The 19,187-nt window shown below is 36.8% G+C and overlaps 1 protein-coding gene across 1 annotated transcript in view; it reads left to right on the top strand.

Annotated features, from left to right (window-relative positions):
- Positions 1-19,022, top strand: part of LOC127843848 (mediator of RNA polymerase II transcription subunit 14-like) — a 51,339-nt gene extending 32,317 nt beyond the window's left edge. The window contains exons 24-37 of the mRNA XM_052373713.1: positions 1,430-1,579; positions 2,029-2,103; positions 2,659-2,735; positions 3,097-3,214; positions 4,352-4,525; positions 4,874-5,054; positions 6,092-6,286; positions 6,602-6,810; positions 9,221-9,344; positions 9,471-9,532; positions 11,670-11,777; positions 13,028-13,153; positions 13,668-13,760; positions 17,257-19,022. Of these exons, the coding sequence (XP_052229673.1) occupies positions 1,430-1,579; positions 2,029-2,103; positions 2,659-2,735; positions 3,097-3,214; positions 4,352-4,525; positions 4,874-5,054; positions 6,092-6,286; positions 6,602-6,810; positions 9,221-9,344; positions 9,471-9,532; positions 11,670-11,777; positions 13,028-13,153; positions 13,668-13,760; positions 17,257-17,463 (1,899 nt within the window). The 3' untranslated portion in view covers positions 17,464-19,022. The remainder of the gene's footprint in view (positions 1-1,429; positions 1,580-2,028; positions 2,104-2,658; positions 2,736-3,096; positions 3,215-4,351; positions 4,526-4,873; positions 5,055-6,091; positions 6,287-6,601; positions 6,811-9,220; positions 9,345-9,470; positions 9,533-11,669; positions 11,778-13,027; positions 13,154-13,667; positions 13,761-17,256) is intronic.
- Positions 19,023-19,187: the final 165 nt, after the last annotated feature.

Here is a 19,187-nt window from a genome sequence, read left to right as displayed (position 1 = left end):
CAAAGATGCAAAAGATTCACTATAAGGATGAATTAGTTCCCCCTAAACTGATTTTTGTTTAAACCGTTTGAAGCCTATGGGCAGAAAAAATCAAATTGGTGTTTTCAATCTTTTGAAATGAATAAACAAGTTTAAATGTGGCTGAGTACATTTGAACAGTTAATTTCAAAATCTCAGTTCCTTCTTTTTGTCACTATATAGCACTTAGCTGATGATATTCCATCTTTAAAATTTTATAATTTGCATTTTTTGTCTTTACAATGGTGTGGTGTGAAAACAAACAACTTTACTGACACAATTTCTCAGAACACCACACTGGTATAATATTCTGCATTTATTATCAATGCTCTGGGTTAAAGGGGCCTTTTCACCTTTTGTAAATTGACAAAATAAAAATAAAATGTTTTAGATTAGCAAATTTTCATTGTAGTTATGATATTTGTGAGGAAACAGTAATACTGAACATTTACCATGCTAAAAATTATCCATTATGTGCAACGTGAAACGATTGAATAATTTGGAGAGTTCTGTTGTTGTCGTTATATTTTGTGATACTACAAGGATTGCTTATATAAAGTATGAAATACATCACTTATTGTATGAGCACGGATGTCCGAGTGGTCGAAGCGGTAGACTTTTACTCCAGGGCTACAGGGGCCAGTGGTTCGAGACCCACTGAGGGTTATTTTTTTTCTTTCTTTAATTTTATTCTTGATATTGTACTGGAGCTTTTTAGATCCAATGTTGACATTTATCAATATAAACCATTTAATGACACACTTCAATACTTGCCAAAATCTGTGAAAAGGCCCCTTTAAGGTGGACTTTGATTTCTATTGTCAAATTCTTAATTTCAGTACTTATTATTGACCATTTTGTATGTCCAACTTTTGCTGTGTAAAAGTATTTTTTATTGTGCTTTCTGATTTGGTCTGTACAATTTAAGATACAAGTTTTGTATATAGTGGAAATGTTCTTGTTTGAATTTTTTTCTTTAGATTGGATTTCTATTATCAAAGTCAGTGGTTATTGTCCCCTACCGGTTTCACTGGAGGGGACTTATGGTTTGCACTCTGTCCGTCCGTCAGTCTGTCAGTCCCTCAATCAGTCACATTTTTCTGGATCCTGCGATAACTTTTAAAGTTCTTAATATTTTTTCATGAAACTTGAAACAAGGATAGATGGCGATATGGACATTATGCACGTCATTTTAATTTGTTTCTACGTCAAAAAATTTGGTTGCTTTTGGCAACCAAAAAACAAAAATTTCTGACAATGATGGAATTTCTGACAATGGTGGAGCCGGTAGAGAACAATATTGCTTGACAATAGCCTTGTTTTTTTACATATTTTTGTTCAGCCAATATAAATGGTGAAATATTCAACCATTTACTTACTCGTTCACTATTTAATATGAATTTGTCCATAGGTTCACATTAACTGGAAGACAGATGAGAAGCAGTTTGTATTGTCATTTGGTCGGCAAGGTTTCTCCAGTCCCATGAACCCTCATGTTTCCATGACAACCCAGCTACAGCATGATCTTAACAACACCAGGTCACTGACCTATCTGGTGCAGGTTGGTATTGATCAAAGTTACAAGTGCTACTAAATAGTGCCCCTTTTTCCTCAAGTGACTTAAATGCTGGGCTTGTTTCCATGACAAACCAACAACAGCATGATCTTATACTACATGGTCACTAACTGAGAACTGCATTTTGAATTTCTATTTACACAAGAATTATGTATTTTCGCTTCAACCTAAACTTACAGACAAAATATGCAAATAAATGCAATGACGCATTTTTACTCTGAAGTAAGATTAAAAAAGACAATTTAAAATCAGGAGAAGCAATGCAATTTAAATTTCTTTTCTATTGGTGTGTTTGTATTAGTGCCAATTTAGTTCCCTCAGAAAAAAACATTAATAAAAGTATAGGTTACAATGTAAACACCTGACATATAATTTGCTTTCGTCTGAGGAATTAGTATTGGCTATGCCACAATCATTCTCATCTGCCCTTGCAGGTGCTTCATGACACGTGGGAGCCAATGAACTCCTTACACAAGCTGTCTTCAGCAGTCATTCTAGGGGTCGGAACAGTAAGTGTTCTACACAAGGTTGCAGAGCTTTGCCAGAGCATTTTTAAGATTTCTGTGTAATGTGATTAAGTAAAACTACAGTAGATCAAGTACAGCTATTTTAGGAAAATGCAGAAAACATTTGGTATTTTTTGGTTAGGAAAAATTATTTATTTTTCCCGAATGGGACATTTAAAATTCCGGATTGAAGGTGTCAATTTTTTTTATATAAGACTTAACATTTAGTTCATCTCTCATCCAGTACTTCCAGTTGAAGCCTAGTATATGAAATATTAAAATCACTTTTATTCTTAATTTCAAAGCATTTTTTTAGCCAACAAACAACAAATGTTATTTTTCAATTTAAGTCAAATCAACATGATTTTCTCGATCCAGAGTTACCAAGACCCATTTTTAAAATGGTTGAAAAACCACACTGCCTCCCCCCCCCCAAAAAAAATGTGCAGAAGTGTCACATCTCATGGCTTAAATTCAGATGTAAATCAATTTGAATGGTTACCATGTCCCATTATGTTGTGGAATGTTTCTGTATGCATGAGCTCTCCTATGTTACAGTCGCCCAAGCAGTCGATGCAGAGTTTCACAGTGATACCACAGTCCTCCACACATGTGAGAATCTCCTATCGCAGCAAGTATCCTTTATGACTGGTGCAGTCATGTCTTGAGGGCCCAATTATTAAAAGAGTTAACAATTGGTTTATGATAACCATGGTTATTTTTCAAATGCACATAGATTTGTTTCTAATCTCTTATTGATTCAGGAGCAATATGATATAATTTATTTTATCTTTAAAGTCATTTTTATAACCTGAAGCAATTCATGTATTTGTGCCAAATAAGCCATTTTCTAGAACTGTGACTATTTTGCTTCAAGAACTTAAAATCAGTTTTCTGTTCAGATTGTTTATAGCTTGAAAATTGGGCACACGTTTTCTGTAAGCATTCTGTAAGCATCAGACAATGATCATGAGCTTTCCTGAGCCCTTGCCTCAGCTACTGCCTGGACGTACACCTGCGCAGTGGTAATGTGGTGGCTGTGAGGGACGGGGCCTACAGCCTGTTTGACACCAGCAAGGTCACAGAGGGATTCACACCCATACCCATGCTCAAGGTCAGGGCTAGTCATTTACATATTGTATACTTGATATGGTAGATGATGGATTTTAATTTACAGGTGATCAGAGAAAATGATATTTTCATTATTGGCTCAGTCACTATTGCATAAATAATTATATGTTCACAAGTTGATAAAAAGTATATAATTTACTGAAATCAACAACTTTTCTTGATTTATAAGGCTTTTCTACCATGTGTGTACATTTTACAAAGGCTCGACTGCAATTCATGAGGAATAATAACATCAAGATTTAAAAATAAAAACATGATTTTGTAAATTCTGAGTCTGGCATAGATGTTGATCCAATGTGTCGTGTTCTGAGAAAACTGGGCTTAATGCTTGTGCGTAAAGTGCCGTCCCAGATAAGCCTGTGCAGTCCGCACAGGTTAATCAGGGACGACACTTTCCGTCTAAACTTGATTTTCGGTAAGGAAGGACTTCCTTGAAACTAAAAATACCATTAAAGTGGAAAGTGTCATCCCTGATTAGCCTGTGCGGACTGCACAGGCTAATCTGGGACGACACTTTATGCACATGAATTAAGCCCACTTTTCTCAGAACAAGACACCAATTCATTCATTGTATTCATTTTGCATAAAATAAATGTACTGTTCCTGTAAGCCATAAGGTTTCATCAGCATATTTTATAACAAAGGTGCAATATATAAACAAATTGTGTTCTTGTAATTTGAAACTAAGTGCTCATTTCATGAATTGAATTTGTTGACAGTAAAGTTTTAAAAGCTCTGCAGAATACAAGAAATTAATCATATTTAAACAATATTTTCAGTTGAACTGGGAGCATTTTATTTTTTCAGGAACTACGTGTATATTTATTTAGAATTTTAGTGTTTTGATTCAAGTAAGTTACATGTGTTTCATAAAGTTCCAGTGCATTTTGCATTTTCCTGTGAAAAGTGGTATGCCATTTACGTGGTAAATCTCACTTGTTTAAAACTATCAACATTAAGAATTTGAATATTTATTTTTTAAAAGGTACAAATATATTGATGAAATCTATTGTGCACTAGCCTATGTTATTAGGGTTCTGTCAGTCCCATCTCAATGCCAGATGATTAATCCCTTACAATGTCAGTTCCACCTCAATGTCAGCTGAACAATTCCTTGCAGGCATTCCTGGGCATGTTTGTGGATGACTCTGTTACGGGGGGTAACGTGAGGCGGCGCTCGGCCACTGAGGATGACAATCCCCCATCTCCTATCGGCATGGACAACATTGACGTGTTCAGTGTGACCCAGTCACACCAGTCCTCAGGGTCACCGGGGGCCAGGCAGAGAGCTGATGTATGTATGCATGGATATATTCATGGTTTGCATTGGTAACAAGTTGTTTACAATCCTTTAATATATTGTAAAGTGACAGAAATGTTTGATGGACATTCCGACACTCATACAGATGCACAGTGCCACTGCTGTATTCCACTTTCTTTGAAGGGGGTCATACAATGGTCTACTGCTCATCTTTACTGTTTTGTGTATTTGTTGTGCTTACAATAAATATTTTGGCTTCCACTTAGCATAATATATCTGAATATCTTTAATTATTATAATTATAATATATAAATATAATGTATAATTAAATACTTCAGTTGCCAGCATTTGTATAATTAATTGTGAAATGTATCATTGCAGGTTGCTCCCTCCCCCTCCACCTACATAGGCACGCCCTCCCCAGGGGCCCTGCTGGCTACTGGTTCCCCTGGCAATCCACAGCTGCATGTCCCCTCCCCTGGCTCCTTTGTGCCGGCTCCATCACCGAGCTCCCTGGGCATACACATGCAGTCTCCTGCCAGCGCCTTCATCAGTCCGCAAGGTGGGTATCAACTGCTGGATGTCTGATATCACTCTGTACCTACTGCTGGTAGTCTGATATCACTCTGTACCTACTGTTGGTAGTCTGATATCACTCTGTATCTACTGCTGGTAGTCTGATATCACTCTGTGCCTACTGCTGGTAGTCTGATATCACTCTGTACCTACTGTTGGTAGTCTGATATCACTCTGTATCTACTGCTGGTAGTCTGATATCACTCTGTATCTACTGCTGGTAGTCTGATATCACTCTGTACCTACTGTTGGTAGTCTGATATCACTCTGTACCTACTGCTGGTAGTCTGATATCACTCTGTGCCTACTGCTGGTAGTCTGATATCACTCTGTGCCTACTGTTGGTAGTCTGATATCACTCTGTACCTACTGCTGGTAGTCTGATATCACTCTGTGCCTACTGCTGGTAGTCTGATATCACTCTGTATCTACTGCTGGTAGTCTGATATCACTCTGTATCTACTGCTGGTAGTCTGATATCACTCTGTGCCTACTGCTGGTAGTCTGATATCACTCTGTACCTACTGCTGGTAGTCTGATATCACTCTGTATCTAATGCTGGTAGTCTGATATCACTCTGTATCTACTGCTGGTAGTCTGATATCACTAGAACCTACTGCTGGTAGTCTGATATCACGTTGTACCTACTGCTGGAAGTCTAATATCACTCTGTTCCTGATGCTGGAAGTCTATTATCACTCTGTACATACTGCTGGTAGTCTGATATCACTCTGTACCTACTGCTGGAAGTCTAATATCACTCTGTTCCTGCTGCTGGAAGTCTGATATCACTAGTACCTACTGCTGGTAGTCTGATATCACTAGTACCTACTGCTGGAAGTCTGATATCCCTTTGTACCTACTGTTGGTAAGCAGATATCACTCTGTACCTACTGTTGTAAATTCTGTAGCAAAGTGGAAAATTCCGTAGTTGTTTTTCTCATCTCTATAGCCAATTATGATCACATGTACTGGTTCATCATTCAGTGTTTCATGGCTATGTGGGTTGTTCCTTGTCTCAAGGTATGGCTGACAGTGGGTCTCCCTACCCCAGTACGAGCCTGGCGATGCCATCCCCGGGGCAGAGGAACTGGCCCAACTCCCCCAGCGTGCAGGGCCCCTCCCCAGCCTCGCGCCATGGCATGGTGGCCTCCCCTGGGCACCCCACCCTCCACTCACCATTGGCCGGCAGCAAGGATGACCATAGTAAGGCTACAGGTACCTTGTCTGACATTTTATAGATTCAAAGATTCAATGTATAAAAATCTGACATAAAATATTCAGGATAATGACATGTTAATAATCATAAGACATCTGGAATTCTATTTAGAAATGCAATTTAATGTATTTTCTGGATTGATAAAATGTGTAATTAAAAACTTAAAAGATTGTTATATGATCATTTTCATTCTTTTTTTGGATCTGTAAAATAACTGTAGGCAATCCAAATACCAGTCTTTGTGGATGTTGGTTTGTATATAGCGGTATTTGAAATCAACGCTCATGTTCAGTCTCTTGTTTACTCATTCACAGTGTTGAGCCCTCCATCACGTATCCTGCCGCAACGTCAATGGGCCGCCTCCACTCCAACCCTGCTGTCCCACCAGGCCTTTGACACCCTGCTGAGACCTTCCTCTATCCAGCAGCTGGCCATGCATGTACCCCTGTCACCCCTGGAAAGGTTCCTGGGCTGTAACTTCATACGCCGACATATCATACGTGTCATCAGTCAAGAGAAACATGTAAGACTTTCTACTTCATCTTTTATCATTGAACTAGTTTTGATCCCCTGCCCATTTACAATAGTTCTATGCATTTCAAATACTGTGAAACCATTATATAACGTCAGGCATTAATTTTTGTATATTTCGTCAGTCGACCGATTGACAAATTTAAGATCCTGACGAACAATAATGTCCCATATTTGAACAAATTAAGACTGAATTACCAAAGGCATGAGGCACTAAAATCAAACGTAATCCACTCATACATACCCCGTCTGTTACGTAATCAAGATAAATCCGGTTTTGACACAAAAGGGTGTAGATTACACAGTGTACTTAACTGACACGTGACATTGCCCTAAAACGCGAAAGCAGTACAGCTGTATCGACTGCGTTGGCTTCGTTTAGGTAGAATTGTAATGATAAGTGCTAATTGTTAACAACTTTATTACCCATTGTGTGTATTGTGTTTTTCAGTGTTGTTGCAGAAGATTATACAGCCTCCACGCACCAAATTAGATCAATATGACGCAATAAAATATTGCTTTGTATCCTATTGCATTCAATCTAATTTAAACTCACTCGTCCATTGGTTGTTGCAATTAAATCTAGACTTTGCCCTATGAAACCGCTGTCCCATAATGCACTGTTAATTTTACACTTCCGAAAATTATTGTACTTAAAGTGATCAAATATTTACAATGCAAAACTCTTGAAACTTAATTGAAAACTGACCAACCAGTTTGTTAACACTAATTTTAACCAATAATCTTCGCACCTTCTCTAATTTGCGCCGATAAAGGTAAGATTGTTATTAGTTTGGCCATGATAATAAATGAATAGAAACAATTGGCAACTGGCTTCACTGTTTCAAACCTGGGTTTCAAACACTCGTTAATGTTTATTCGGTCCCACTAATCCGCTAATAATAAAATAATGATACACTAATAAGGGCAAATTACTGGTCAACTGATAACAAAAGACTAGTATGTTGACATGTGACAAACAGGCCCCACCTCCTGCAAGCGAATCTCAAGTGTCCTCCCTCTTTCCCCACTATGATTTTTCGCAACCGAAATATATTTCGGACAAACAAATCGGATATTGACTGAAGCATTTTTTTTCAAAGTCAGGAATTGGCGAATTTAAGTGCTGACGAAAACATAATTTTTATAAAAACGACGAAATTTCGTGCTGGCGAAAATAAATGATTTCACAGTATTGAAAGTTCTACTGAAAGGAAGTGATGTTTATTTCAATCGTAAATATTTCATCATAAAGAAACTAATTTTATTGGGATCACGTTCAAAAGCTCTTGGTTTGTAACAATTATATAGTAGAATACTATACTATTTTAACCAATTTTCCTTTTTTGATTGTGTTCAGAGGCATCACCAGCTTTCACATGTATTGTAACTATACAATACACTTAACAATGTGAACGTGTTTCTATGAATTTGTATTTTGGTCTGTAATTGGCAATTAGCATTATTTCTGTAATTTAAAAAAAAATGCTTTCACAGCTAGTTTATGATATCTCTCAATGTTGCTGATGTCTTCTAAATTATTTGCCATGATCCAAATATAATAGACAAATGCTTACATTGGCTCAAAGAAAAAAATTGTGAAAACATCTCATTTTGCCAAAATGAAACTATACATTTACCCATATCCACGCTGTGCCTTGTTAACACTTCACACCGTGTGAAGTGTTAACAAGGCACAGCGTGGATATAAGTAAATGTATAGTTTGCACCGTGTAATATGTCCGCCTAATACGTGATTCGCATTTCATTTATTTAGTATATGTCTCAGTAATTATTTCAATAATTAATTATCTTAAAAACTAAAAGGATAAAGAATTAATTTGTTTGTGTTTTTAAATGTAATTATGAGTAAAAATATATGTTAGATATTACTGAATTATGCATGAAATGCACAATTTCCACGAGGATTACATTGAGTTTTTCATCAAAAGTCTCCAAAGCAACAGTCCAAGATTTTATCGTTGAGGAGTACACATTACTGACCGATTAGTGTGCTTTGTATAACATGGTCACTGACATTATCAATTGATATTGACACGGGGTTATTCAAGCATGACTAATTCACAACCACGCGAATCTTTGATAAATTGGGGCCATAATCTGATACTAGTCCAATTAATCGGTTAAATCAGAGCACTAAGAAACGCCTATGGGCCATAAAACGAGCACAATTATCGATTAAATCTTGCGATCAAGCATACCGTAAATATAGAGGATGGAAAACAGTGGGTGCTCATGATAGGGCAGCGGCGGCCTTTGGAAAGGGCAGGGTGGCGCCAAATGGCTTTGAAAGGGGGCAGCTTGACGCTATAAAAAGCGCATGGCGACGCGCCACACTAAAACTGCCTGGATAAAACACTAACACCATGGGCATGTTTCAGTTGACTACGGTGCAGACTACAGAGCCAGGTGTGAACATTTTCAAGGGAGAGACGCTGCAGTTCCGTGTGTCCCTGAACACCTCAACCCTGCAGACCCTGCACATGAAGATACAGCCTCTGCCTGGTACATCATCATGAACACTGTTGTGCAAACCTTTAACTTAAATGACTTGAAATTTATGGTTTGGTTGAAGAGTTTCTTTTAACAAGTAATACATATATTGCATATATCTCCTTGTCAATGTTCCAGAGCACAAAGACCAGTGGTCCCAGGAGGAGATACAGCTGTTTGAGAAGTACTTTGACTTAAAGGTACTATAACATCAAACACTTGTACCTTGACTTGAAGGTACTGTAACATCAAACACAAGTACTTTGACTTGAAGGTACAGTAACATCAAACACATGTACTTTGACTTGAAGATACTATAACATCAAACACATGTACTTTGATTTAAAGGTACTGTAACATTAGACACGTGTACTTTGACTTAAAGGTTCTGTAACATCAAACACATGTACTTTGACTTAAAGGTACTGTAACATCAAATACATGTACTTTGACTTAAAGGTACTGTAACATCAAACACATGTACTTTGACTTAAAGGTTCTGTAACATCAAACACATGTACTTTGACTTAAAGGTACTGTAACATCAAACACATGTACTTTGACTTGAAGATACTGTAACATCAAACACATGTACTTTGACTTAAAGGTACTGTAACATCCAACACATGTACTTTGACTTAAAGATACTGTAACATCAAACACATGTACTTTGACTTAAAGGCTCTGTAACATCAAACACATGTTTGTTGACTTAAAGGTACTGTAACATAAAACACTTGTACTTTGACTTGAAGGTACTGTAACATCAAGCACATTTACTTTGACTTGAAGAAACTGTTGCATCAAACAAATGCTTTTGCTTAAAGGTATTGTAGCACCAATCACACATGCTTTGACTTAAAGGTATTGTAGCATCAATCACACATGCTTTGACTTAAAGGTATTGTAGCACCAATCACACATGCTTTGACTTAAAGGTATTGTAGCATCAATCACACATGCTTTGACTTAAAGGTATTGTAGCACCAATCACACATGCTTTGACTTAAAGGTATTGTAGCATCAATCACACATGCTTTGACTTAAAGGTATTGTAGCATCAATCACACATGCTTTGACTTAAAGGTATTGTAGCACCAATCACACATGCTTTGACTTAAAGGTATTGTAGCATCAATCACACATGCTTTGACTTAAAGGTATTGTAGCACCAATCACACATGCTTTGACTTAAAGGTATTGTAGCATCAATCACACATGCTTTGACTTAAAGGTATTGTAGCATCAATCACACATGCTTTGACTTAAAGGTATTTTAGCACCAATCACACATGCTTGGACGTAAAGGTATTGTAGCATGAAACACATGTACTTTGACTTAAAGGTATTGTAGCACCAATCATACATGTACTTTGACTTAAAGGTATTGTAGCATGAATCACACATGTACTTTGACTTAAAGGTATTGTAGCATGAATCACACATGTACTTTGACTTAAAGGTATTGTAGCATGAATCACACATGTACTTTGACTTAAAGGTATTGTTCCATCAAACACATGTACTTTGATCTAAAGGTATTGTAGCATCAAACACATGCACTTTTACTTGAAGGTATTGTAACATCGAACACATGTTCTTTGAGTTTAAGGTACTGTAATATCGAACACTTGTACTTTGAGTTAAAGGTACTGTAACATCAAACACATGTACTTTGAGTTAAAGGCACTGTAACATCAAACACATGTTCTTTGAGTTAAAGGTGCTGTAACATCAAACACTTGTACTTTGAGTTAAAGGTACTGTAACATCAAACACATGTACTTTGAGTTAAAGGTACTGTGACATCAAGCACATGTACTTTGAGTTCAAATGGAGAATATTAATTTTATGACAAAAGTAAACATTTACTTTTTAATTAATGGATTTTGGTATGTTTAAATACAACAATGGTTTTCTTACATAGTGTATCAGTATTGTATTGGTATATGAGTAACTGGTGATGTTAGCAATCTCTGTTGATATTGCCTTTATTTCTTGATGGGTATAATATACTTTGTCATTTATTTTCCTACTTTAAAAGTTAGGCGTAATTGCTTCTTTGGTATTGTTTGTATATATTTGTATACTGTTTTTTTCTCCAATATACAATAGTACAATATACGGCTTCTCACGTAGGCAACCCGGGTTAAATTCCCATTCCCGGAAGCATTTGCGTTTGGTTGGTGGTTATCATACTGCATTAAGAATATAAATGAAAATTCGGAGCTAATTGAAACTTTCAAATAACCTATTGATCATATGGTTCTTCTTTTAATGCAGTAAAGGTAAGTTTCCTGTTATTTTTCTAATGAGAATTTCTTATATCACCGTCAGGTTGCTTGCCCACCCTACAAGTCCAATGCCCTGACTGCATTCAGTAGACTGTTGAAGGCAAACGTGACCATTCTCAAGGACGTCATACAGATCATGAGGCTGGAGCTTGTATGTACAGGGTGTGCTGTGTGTTATGTTCTATTATTCATTGAGTGGTCAGATTTAATCAAAGTCAATTAGTTTATTTAATCAAAGCCAGTTAGCTCATTTAGTTAAAGCCAATTAGCTCATTTAGTTAAAGCCAGTTAGCTCATTTAATCAAAGACAGCTCATTTAATCATAGCCAGTTAGCTCATTTAATAAAAAACAGCTCATTTAATCAAAGCCAGTTAGCTCATTTAATCAAAGCCAGTTAGCTCATTTAATCAAAACCAATAAGCTCATTTAATCAAAGCTAGTTAGCTCATTTAATCAAAGCCAGTTACCTCATTTACCGGTAATCAAAGCCAGTTAGCTCATTTGGTAGAGCCATGGACAGTAAATCTGAGGATTGCTTATTTGATTATTGGCCCAACCACATGACTTTTCTTTGATTCCTGGCCCAACCACATGACTTTTCTTTGATTCTTGGCCCAACCACATGACTTTTCTTTGATTCTTGGCCCAACCACATGACTTTTCTTTGATTCTTGGCCCAACCACATGACTTTTCTTTGATTCTTGGCCCAACCACATGACTTTTCTTTGATTCTTGGCCCAACCACATGACTTTTCTTTGATTCTTGGCCCAACCACATGACTTTTCTTTGATTCTTGGCCCAACCACATGACTTTTCTTGGATTCAAGAAGGACAGTTGTCAGTTACTTCCATGTACACTTTGTACTGATCAACCAGCTATCCCAGAAAAAGAGTGAGAAGGTTAAAGTACCACCATGATATTACTGAAATACAGTTGAAATCAAGACCCAGGGGGTAATTTGGCTATCTGCAACTACGAAAAAGCAAGTGGTAACATACCACTGTATAATAATAGATTGTGCATCAAAACCCTCATTTGATGGGAAGAGAGAAGTAATTTCTTATACTATTCTCCAACTGGTTCCTGCTTCATGTGGCAGGACAAATATTGTCATGCCGTGCTTACCAGTGAAGTGCACTTTATTGAACGCTGACAAATTTTTCTGTTAAATATCTCGTTAAATCTGAGATTTCACATGGAAACAAAGTTTATGTATGCATCAAATAGATTATTTTTAAGTCATCTTCTTTTCCTATATTATTCTTTTGTTTGACTTTAAATACTTTGTAATGCATGTGCCTAAATGTTAATCTGTCATCTATATGTCACTTCCAACACTTCCAAATGTTGGGACTAGTCTCGTCGCTACCTACCTATTTCCCCTATTGTGCATTTAGATGCCCAACCAGGACCGCAATGTCAAGTGGAGCTCCCAGCTGCTGTTGACTGTACCCCCCACGTACGCCCACATAGCCCCGCCTGGGACACCAGCTATTGTTGTGGTCGCCAAAATGGTCCTCATGGTACACAGAATTGAGATTTTGCTTGAAGTTTTGTTTTTGTTGAAATATTATTAACTGTTATGCATATATTTTGTTTGTAACACAATAAGTTAAACTATTAAATCTTTGATCTTCATTATTATTTTGTATATTACCCCTCACATTGCTAGTTACTCTATCTTTGAATGCCAGGTGTTTATAAGGTCTACCAAGTACTTTTTGACTTCATTATGTTTGCATAGAACATGATATGAAAATGATATTTTATTTATTTAAAATCCAATTGGCTAAAATGTTGGGTAAAGAAATTTTTAATCCAGGGGGAGCCCTGATTAATCAATTGGATTCATTTAAAAGATTTTAAAATAATTACCATTAGAAATATTATAAATAAGATTATAATAAATTAAAATTTATAACAAAATAAAATGTTCAATGCCCTGTTTGGCTTTCCCATGATGAGTAAATGTGCTGATTTACACAGTTTCAGGATGTTTGTTTACATTTTTATCTGCATGTTTGTTTGCATTTCCAGCTGCAGTTGACAAGAATTCTGGGTCCGGCTATGCCAGGCCAGCCCGCCCCTGAACCTCTCAGTCTCACCATCCCCCTGCTCTACAACATACAGGTAGTTAAGATATGCTGACTAGGCCTCATTGTATTGTATGCAATATAGTATTTAATTCATTTTTTAGCTCACCTGTCACGAAGTGACATGGTGAGCTTATGTGACCGTGTGATGTCCGGCGTCCGTATGTACGTGCGTGTGTGCGTGCGTGTGTCCGTCAACAATTTGTTTGTGTAGACAGTAGAGGTCATAGTTTTCATCCAATCTTAATGAAATTTGGTCAGAATGTTTATCTTGATGAAATCTGGGTTGGGATTGTATTTGGGTCATCTGGGGTCAAAAACTAGGTCACTAGGTCAAAAACTAGGTCACATAATAGGTCAAATAATAGAAAAACCTTGTGTAGACAATAGTGGTCGCAGTTTTTATCCAATCTTTATGAAATTTAGTCAGAATGTTTATCTTGATGAAATCTGGGTTGGGATTGTAGTTGGGTCATCTGGGGTCAAAAACTAGGTCACTAGGTAAAAAACTAGGTCAAATAATAGAAAAACCTTGTGTAGACAGTAGAGGTCACAGTTTTCATCCAATCTTTATGAAATTTGGTCAGAATGTTTATCTTGATGAAATCTGGGTTGGGATTGTATATGGGACATCTGGGGTCAAAAACTAGGTCACTTGGTAAAAAACTAGGTCATATAATAGAAAAACCTTGTGTAGACAGTAGAGGTCACAGTTTTCATCCAATCTTTATAAAATTTGGTACGAATGTTTATCTTGATGAAATCTGGGTTGTGATTGTATTGAGGTCATCTGGGGTCAAAAACTAGGTCACTAGGTCATCTGGGGTCAAAAACTAGGTCACTAGGTCAGAAACTTGGTCAAATAATAGAAAAACCTTGTGTAGACAATAGAGGTCGCAGTTTTTATCCAATCTTTATGAAATTTGGTCAGAATGTTTATCTTGATAAAATCTGGGTTGGGATTGTATTTGGGTCATCTGAGGTCAAAAACTAGGTCACTAGGTCAAATAATAGAAAACCATCAACAATTTGTTGTGTAGACAGTAGAGGTCACAATTTTCAATCTAATCTTTATGAAATTTGGTCAGAATGTTTATCTTGATGAAATCTGTGTTGGGATTTTATTTGGGTCATCTGGGGTCAAAAACTAGGTCACTAGGTAAAAAACTAGGTCACTAGGTCAAATAATAGAAAAACCTTGTATAGACAATAGAGGTCACAGTTTTCATCCAATCTTTGGGAAATTTGGTCAGAATGTTTATCTTGATGAAATCTGGGTTCAGATTGTATTTGGGTCATCTGGGGGTCAAAAACTAGGCCACTAGGTCAAATAATAGAAAAACCTTGTGTAGACAATAGAGTTCACATTTTTTATCCAATCTTTATGAAATTTGGTCAGAATGTTTATCTTGATGAAATCTGTGTTGGGATTGTATTTGGGTCATCTGGGGTCAAAAACTAGGTTACTTGGTCAAATAATAGAAAAACCTTGTGTAGACAATAGAGGTCACATTTTTTTATCCAATCTTTATAAAATTTGGTCAGAATGTTTATCTTGATGAAATCTGGGTTGGGATTGTATTTGGTTAGTCAAAAGAGCGATTCAGGGCCATCATGGCCCTCTTGTTGTTCAAATGAGTCCTAAATTCAGAAATTAGAAATAAGAGGAGAATACAACTCAAATGCAATCTTACTTAAAACCAACTTTATTTGCTGATTTACACAGTTTTAGGATGTTAGTTTGTATTTGTTTGTAAGCTTAAAGAAGCTTACATTTTAGCAAGAAATTTTGTAATTGTTTGTTATGTTTATGTCAAATTTGCTACACTCATTTTAAAATTTCTGTCAAAAAACTTTACAAATGCTCAACAATTTTATAAATGGGACTGCAGACAGACCTCAATGCAATTTTTTTACCATTTACCATTTTAGTTGTGTTCTTTTTTAGGAGACATCCTCTATTAAAATATTTTTGGGACTATGTTTTCATGCAGTCGACATTGCCATCTTTGAAAATAATGTAAATACAAAATGTGTGAATTTAATTATAAAATGGCTCGGAGTGCATCACCATATTTTAATAAACCAATCAGAAAGCAAATATAAATTGGAAGTTTGAATTTTACACTTAGATTAATTTGTTATTCATGACTAAAAAGGTAGAGAAATTTGATATTTTTGACTAAGTGTTTGTGCATTTTGGACGTTTTGTCAAACAAATTGTTTACGTGCGACATAAATCGCAACTAAGCCTATTTTTATGCAACATCTAAAAAAATAATTAGGCAGCAAAATGAAATTGTTTGGCCTTGCCAGAAAATTGCTACAGTATAGTATATTCTGGTTGAATAGCCAGAAACCATCTTAAAATATTCATGTGGATGTAACTGCAATATTTATGCCCCCCTTCGAAGAAGAGGGGGTATATTGCTTTGCTCATGTCGGTCGGTCGGTCCGTCTGTCGGTCCGTCCACCAGGTGGTTGTCAGACGATAAATCAAGAACGCTTGGGCCTAGGATCATGAAACTTCATAGGTAAATTGATCATGACCCGCAGATGACCCCTATTGATTTTGAGGTCACTAGGTCAAAGGTCAAGGTCATGGTGACCCGAAATAGTAAAATGGTTTTTGAATGATAACTCAAGAACGCATACGCCTAGGATCATTAAACTTCATGGGTAGATTGATCATGACTCGCAGATGACCCCTATTGATTTTGAGGTCACTAGGTCAAAGGTCAAGGTCACGGTGACCCGAAATAGTAAAATGGTTTCCGGATGATAACTCAAGAATGCATACGCCTAGGATCATGAAACTTCATGGGTAGATTGATCATGACTCTCAGATGACCCCTATTGATTTTGAGGTCACTAGGTCAAAGGTCAAGGTCATGGTGACCCGAAATAGTAAAATGGTTTTCGGATAATTACTCAAGAACGCATATGCCTTGGATCATGAAACTTCACAGGTAGATTGATCATGACTCGCAGATGACCCCTATTGATTTTGAGGTCACAAGGTCAAGGTCACGGTGACCCGAAATAGTAAAATGATTTTCGGATGATAACACAAGAACGCTTTTGCCTAGGATCATGACACTTCATAGGTACATTGATCGTGACTCGCAGATGACCCCTATTGATTTTCAGGTCACTAGGTCAAAGGTCAAGGTCACAGTGACAAAAAACATATTCACACAATGGCTGCCACTACAACGGACAGCCCATATGAGGGGGCATGCATGTTTTACAAACAGCCCTTGTTTACTATTCATTGAATTCCTAAAATAAATATTTTTATTTTTAGATATTTTAATATTTGTTATTTTTATTTGTGAGATATTTTAATATATATTTTTTTTATTTGTGCAACTTTTGTAAGATTGTTGTATATACATATTAGTTTATCTCCATATTCCCTTCTTGCACAACAAAAATTTATGGTAATTCACTCATATTATGTTCTTATTATGTGTCAATCTTAGATTGTATGTACACACTTGAACCTTCCTCAATTTTGTGTTCTCACACAGGATAACAACATTACCCTGGTGGAGAAGGGGACCAACAATATCAACCACAACTTGACGCTGGTGAGCCAGCACTTGAAGCGGTTCCAGGACAGCCGTTTCCATGCCAACCAGGAGTGCGCCATCTACCCTGCCGTGAGGGATCTGCTCACTAACCTTGTCCTGCCTTCAGGTGTCCAGGGATTCCCTGGGCCCAGCGCCAATATTTGAGATATGTGTGACTTGTGGACACAGGGTTGCTTGAGATAGGGGGTGGTGTGACTTGTCCACATAGGGATGCGATACTCGTCCTTTCTGCAGATTTTCCTTCATAGCAATGCTAGCATTCACAACACATACTTTTTCACTCTACATTATCTCTTTAAAAGTGAAGAGTTTTTTGGTAGCCCAGTATAGTGGTAGTATGTATTATTTTCCTTTCCGGAGGTGATACCAAAATCCTACCCTTCGGACAGTGGCTGAATGCTATCATGGGATGAGATGTGTATTGTGGTTGTCAGAGAACAGCATTTGTGAAATACAAACACTGGAGATCAAAGACACATGTAATTAAGTGTTTTATAGAGACAAACATTATAGATGATAAACAGTTGGATGACAGTGCATAATTTGAGTGCTAGAATGTTTGTAAGAACATTAGCGATGTTGGCATTATACAAGTAGTGAACTGTATTAAAGTGCTTTTTGTGGTAACTTCTTTATACATTACATTATGTAATAAGTTCAGAAATGTGTAAGCATAAATGCTGTTTACAAATGAATTTAAGTTTGAAATTTAAAAGTTGTTCCTATATGTCATGATATGCCAAATTAGATCTAGAGGCTCTCATGTCATTTTTTATACGCCCGTTTTAAAAAAACGGGACGTATTATAGTTTGACCTTGGCGGCGGGCGGGCGGCGTCCACAGCAGTTTCCGCTCTCTAATTCAAATAGTTTTCATCCGATCTTCACCAAACTTGGTCAGAAGTTTTATCTAGACAATATCTAGGTCAAGTTATGCTGGGTCAAAAACTAGGTCACAGGGTCACTTAGTGTATTTCAAGCATTTAGCATGGTTTCCGCTCTCTAATTGAAGTAGTTTTTATTTGATCTTCACCAAACTTGTTCAGAAATTGAATCTAGACAATATCTAGGTCGAGTTCGAATATGGGTCATGCTGGGTCAAAAACTAGGTCACGGGGTCACTTATTGCATTTCAAGCATATAGCATGGTGTCCGCTCTGTATAGAAGTAGTTTTCATCCGATAATCACCATACCTGGTCAGAAGTTGTATCTAGACAATATCTAGGTCAAGTTCCAATATGGGTCATGCAGGGTCAAAAACTAGGTCACAGAGTCACTTAGTGCATTTCAAGCATTAAGCATGGTGTCCGCTTTCTAATTGAAGTAGTTTTCATCCGATCTTCACCAAATTTGGTCAGAAGTTGTGTCTAGACAATATCTAGGTCAAGTTCAAATATGGGTCATTCCGGGTCAAAAACACACAAGGTCACTTAGTGCATTTCAAGCATTTAGCATGGTGTCCGCTCTCTAATTGAAGTAGTTTTCATCTGATCTTCACCAAATTTGGTCAGAAGTTGTGTCTAGATGATATGTAGGTCAAGTTCAAATATGGGTCATAGTAAAGTTATCAAGTTGTCCAAAACCTTCAAACGGGCGTATCTTGTGACAGTTTGGCACTCTTGTTATTAATACTTTGTCACTTAATTCTTGCATACAAGACCATTTTGTTAGTATATGCTGTAAATAAACTCTAGGCAAGTGTCTGCTTCTTGTTGTTTTAGTCACAAGTCCAAGAACATGCCATAATGACGTATTGATAAAATGCATGTATTTGGGTCATATTTTGTATTATAACTTAGTGTGGTGGAATTTTATTTATTTGTACCAAACTTTTTATGCCCCCGGATCGAAAGATCGGGGATATATTG

Source organism: Dreissena polymorpha, chromosome 9, assembly GCF_020536995.1.
Source record: "Dreissena polymorpha isolate Duluth1 chromosome 9, UMN_Dpol_1.0, whole genome shotgun sequence".
In the NCBI taxonomy this organism is placed as follows: Eukaryota; Metazoa; Mollusca; class Bivalvia; order Myida; family Dreissenidae; genus Dreissena; species Dreissena polymorpha.
Note: the sequence above shows the minus strand (reverse complement) of the source record. Positions and strands in the feature narration are given on the sequence as shown.